A 5,120-nucleotide genomic window follows, 5' to 3' on the forward strand; every position below is an offset into this window, starting at 1 on the left:
TGTCTGTGCGGTGCCACTGGTTTAGACAAATGACATCTGACCATCCTACAATGTCTGCAGCTGGTTTCTATGCGATGTGTTTCTGAAGGCACTCAGCAGCAGCTGCCTGCTGTATTCAATGTGGAACATCTGCAGATCCTCATACATTCAGCAACTGACGACATTTAAAGTGCAGCGAAGCATTGTTAGGTCCATCCTCACTTGCGCTTTGCTTCGTTAATTGACACAATTCTTTGTTTTCCTTCTGTCGCTTTGTCTGAGGCTTTTTGTAACATTAATGGTGACCTCTTTTGTGGACATTTTCTGTGCATCCCATTTACTCTGTAAAAGTTTTAAACAGTACAGTGAGTTCCACACTGACAGCACAAAGAGTTGTTGACGATTACCTCCTAATATATGAAAACAGTTCTACTTAATAAAGAGAAAGACTCTGGCATTCTTCACACAGTACTGTGATGTGGAGCAACTTTCTCATTCAGCATGGACACAAGCTTTTATAACTGCTATAAAGGCTGTGGACACCAGTAGGCTTTGGATCAACCCTCTTGGCTATCATTAGCATCTCTGCACGCGTGTGTTCTAAAAGCAGAGCAAATAAATCAGTTTTCAGTCCAGAAGTGGAAATTAGAGGTTTCTTTGGATGTCACTGGGAGTTGAGTGCGACTAGTCTGAGACAGAATTTTCTCCACTTCATTTTATGTTTCTTAAATGAAAATACAGTTTCAAAACAACACTTAGTTCTGCCTGCATACAAGACCCAAGTGCAGTATATACCTTCCAGAGCTTCAGCAGATTATTTCCAAACATTCAAAAAAGTCAGTCTGTCTGAGGCATGGAAGTGCATCCTTCATTTAAATTCATTCTTCTCCATCGCCTAGTCTGTCTGCTTGTTGCCATAAGCAACGCGCTATACTGCGCAGTAAACTGGATAGGTCTAGCAAAGGACACTGAGAACCTGGCTGATAGAGACACAGAGCTGAGTCGGGTGGGTTTGATTACTGCATTTCCAGTGCTTCATGAGACACTTTGTAAGTGGAAAGAATGCCAGGGAAATTAGGCATCATTTACATGGTAATGATGCCAGGCGCAATAATGTCTGGTAAGCTTCCACTGATGTGAGTGGAAGGTACATATTTATTTGAGAGCAAAAATGGGTGTTTATTTGCCGGTGTGTAGTACTGCAGCCTGAATACATCTGCTCCTTTGCTATCCACTCCCCACTGCTCCTGTTCACACAAGGGCTCTCCAAAGACTACACATTTTATGAAAACCAAACCAGGTTATCGTCAGTCAGTGATATAATCTGGATATCACCTTTGCTTTTGGGGTGCTTGACCACTCTGTTGCCTTCCCTGGTATTAGGACTCCGTTCATCACTGTCATTGTTTTGACATGACCCTCATGAGAGGATACTAAAATTTCCCAGCACAGCCCATGTCAAACCCTTTCCCTTTCGACCAGCCACAGTTTGTACCCTGTCACATAACCAACGGTAGGAGAAAGGCAGTAGGATGCTTTAGAGCGTGATGCCTGAGAAAATGAGAACCAGAGAGGTAAAGCAATTTACCCCTGCTACCCCACAGGCCGACGGCAGAACCCAAGTCCCCGAGAGCACCCTGTGCTGCATTGCGTTGTATTCTACAGCACGTAGAGGTAAAAGAAAAACTGTAGCCAGCGTGAATATCCAGATGAATAAAATGGGCACATTTTGAGCTGGGTCGGGGGGGAGAGTCACATCCTCAGCTATAGGCACCTAAACTCTAGGTGTCCAAATTGGAAACCTGCTTATCTTACGCTTCCCTAAACAGTCAGTGGAGAAACAGAGATTCAGAACAGCAAACCAGAGCTGGAGCTGAACTTAGATACTACATTTTCACTGTAGGAAAATACATTCCTTTTTTGACTTATAAGTTGAAGTTTAGACATGTTACCTTCCTTTGTTAGACACCTGCATTAGACGCATAGAACAATGCAAATGCCCTACTTATAATCAGAAATTTCCTTTGCACCGGGTTGCAACAGTACAGATATATGTTACTGAATGTATCTATCTTAGCTAGAAAAAGGTGGGAGGATACATCCAAAGCCATCGGGCCCCAGGTCAGGAACCCACACTTCACTGAGTAGTCCCATTACAGTCAACACTCACATTATTCATATGTTGTGGGAAATTGCCCATACTTCCTAGTAAGTCTAAATACAGAAGTAATTTTTGAATTGCTTTACAAAATTAGATAAACAATTTCCTCCAACAATATGTCAGGTATACACTATAATTCTCAAATGTGGCCAAGTCTTTTTCAAATTGGATTAATAATTATGTTAGTTCTGTTCAACCATATCCAACTCGACCAATTAATTTTTCTCTGTGGGCTAGTGGCTGTGACAGGTGTTTATGTTTTTCATTTACAGCAAACCCATGGCTCTAGACGTCATGCTGCGGTAGAATGCGTCCCTATATGTCTGGAGCTGCAGTATCTCGTGGAGAGATACAGCAGGATCCATGTCACCGGGGAATATTTCTGTACCACAGCAGTACAAAAGATAAACCAGTGAAGGTATGAAATAACCAGACATGTACCAATGTGTTGTTTGTTAGCAAATGCAAGGTGAAGTTCAGCCCAAATTCCCTTTTTCATTTGGTCAGTCGCCCTGGGTTTAAATTCACCTCTCTCAAGGACATGATACCCAAGAGGGGACAGCTTCTTATGGGGTGGGTGTAGCAGTTCCACCACACGCCGTGCTGAGAGGTCTTCCTGTCTGAGAAACCGAGGAAGCAGTGAAACAACTGTAGGTTTTTTGGTGACTTTAATCTGCAGCAGCTCAGCAGCTGCTATGCAAACAGGGCAGTGGGTGGAAACCAGTGAGAGACAGGACAGGGGACGTTTGGACTTTGGTGTAGCACCAAAGCCTTGGGTTTCCATACGCTATTGTTACACCGGGCGATCCTTCAACAAAGTATACAGTCGGTGAGGGGGGAGAAGGGAGGAGGATATGATCCAAAGCCTAATGAAGTTACTGAAAAGTCTCCCACTGACTTTTTCATGCTTTGCGTCCAGCCTTAAATGAACTAGAGTTTCTGCAGTGCACATAATTTAAGCAAAGCAGCAATTAAGGAAAAACACATTCCCTTTCAGATAATTAATCTGAACAGTTTGCACAATACATGCCACAGCTGGACTGAGTTGGAAACAAAAAAAAAAAAGCGTAGGGTTTTTTGCTGTAACAAATGTGTGTGTTACTCCAGTTGACAAATAAGACATCAATTTTGTGGCCATTCAGGTGTGAGACGTTGTCAGAGGTGCTAGGCTCAATCACGCTGTGCCTGTGGTGCAGCCATTTTGTCTTCCCCCAAGGCATTAAATGTAGTCTGACTGCAGTGAGGAAGATTGTCACAAAAATAAGTTTGACCTGGTTGAAGCTCTGGCTGAGCGTCAGGGTCCATAATTATACTCTTACCTCTGCTGCTCTGAAACCATTGTGTCTCTGCGTCCTAGCTCCTGTGCCGTGGACCATGGGGTTCACACACTGAGAACCACCATTGTTCCTCTTCTCGGTGTTCAGCATTCCAGCTGTGACTGATGCTGTAGTTACACCTGTCTGAGGTGATTTTCCATCTTCCAGAATACCTAGTAGGGATACATGAAATTGTGTGGTTAATACTGAGGAGCAGTTTATAATGGTGCCTCTGGCTTCCCTCTATTTCCCATGTTTTTGTGATAGCGCAAGTCGTGGACGGTGAGGTACTGTACTACGGTGGGAGCAGCCTACCTCCTTTTGTCGCCTTTATCCTCACACTTCCCATGATATGGCCTTTCTCCTGTAGTCCACTGCTCCGTGAAACACTGGCTTAGAAAATGTGGAAAGTTGGTTGATGAGTGCAGCCTTTTGGTCACCTGCAGATCTCCATTGGCTTCTCCACACACGCAGCTGCTTGCATGACTGAGGGTTTAACTAAGGACCCAGAGGGACTGCCCTTAAATCTCTTTCAGTTCTGGTAAACAAAAGGCTTAGATGTGAGCATGACAGATGAGACCAATATGGATGGAGAGATTGCTCTATTTATGGCCTTGAACATTTTTGAAATCAGAAGTTGAGGAAAGAAATTCAGAAAAAAAATTATTTCATACTGTTTTGACTATTGGTAATCAAATAAATGATTAATCTGCTTTCTGCTTTAGCTGTGTGGATAAGACATGCATTGTACAATACGATATTGGCCAGCCTAAAAGAATTTTCTCATCTTATTGGATTAACAAAAATCAGTTGTCATTTATGGTGAGTGCAGAGCACTAAACATCTGGTTGAAATGCTGGGTCTGAAATCCAAATCCAAAGAGCAAGTGGAACGCATGATTGGACCTCCAAATTTTATTTATAAAGAGCTTTATGTTCAAATAGAAAAAAAAAAATAGATTTGACAAATTTGGTGCCTTCTATGAAGGGGTTACAGTGGCAGTGGACAAGGGAAGATCAATGGATGTCATCTACCTGGACTTGTGCATAGCATTTGACACCATCCCACACGATATCCTGGTCTCTAAATTGAAGAGACATGGATTCGACAAATGGACCACTTGTGGATAAAGAACTGGCTGGACGGTCGCACTCAAGGAGTTGCGGTCAACGGCTCAATGTCCAAGTGGAGAGAAGTGACGAGTGGTGTTCCTCAGGGGTCGGTACTGGGACCTGTACTATTCAACATTTTTGTCGCAGGCATGGACAGTGGGGTCGAGTGCACCCTCAGCAAGTTTGCCGATGATACCAAGCTGTTTGGCGAGGTAGACATGCTGGAGGAGAGGAATGCCATCCAGAGGGACCTGGACAGGCTGGAGAGGTGGGCTCAAGCCAACCTCATGCAGTTCAACAAGGCCGAGTGCAAGGTCCTACATCTGGGTCAGGGCAATCCCAAGCACAAATACAGGCTCGGTGGGGAATGGCTGGAGAGCAGCCCTGAGGAGAAGGACCTGGGGGTGCTGATTGACCAGAAGCTCAGCATCAGCTGACAACGTGCAATTGCAACCCAGAAGGCCAACTGGATCCTGGGCTGCATCAAAAGAACTGTGCCCAGCAGGTCAGGGGAGGTGATTCTGCCCCTCTACTCCACTCTCGTGAGACCCC

At 44.3% G+C, this 5,120-nt stretch overlaps 1 protein-coding gene across 1 annotated transcript in view; it reads right to left on the reverse strand.

The window, feature by feature from the left end:
- Window positions 1-216: 216 nt before the first annotated feature.
- The window catches only part of BAALC (brain and acute leukemia, cytoplasmic), a 42,770-nt gene continuing 37,866 nt past the window's right edge, over window positions 217-5,120 (reverse strand). The window contains exons 2-3 of the mRNA XM_009891910.1: window positions 3,460-3,629; window positions 217-321 (exon numbers count right to left, since the gene is read on the reverse strand). Of these exons, the coding sequence (XP_009890212.1) occupies window positions 217-321; window positions 3,460-3,629 (275 nt within the window). The remainder of the gene's footprint in view (window positions 322-3,459; window positions 3,630-5,120) is intronic.

This window comes from Charadrius vociferus, unplaced genomic scaffold (genome assembly GCF_000708025.1).
Source record: "Charadrius vociferus isolate BGI_N301 unplaced genomic scaffold, ASM70802v2 scaffold15, whole genome shotgun sequence".
In the NCBI taxonomy this organism is placed as follows: domain Eukaryota; kingdom Metazoa; phylum Chordata; class Aves; order Charadriiformes; family Charadriidae; genus Charadrius; species Charadrius vociferus.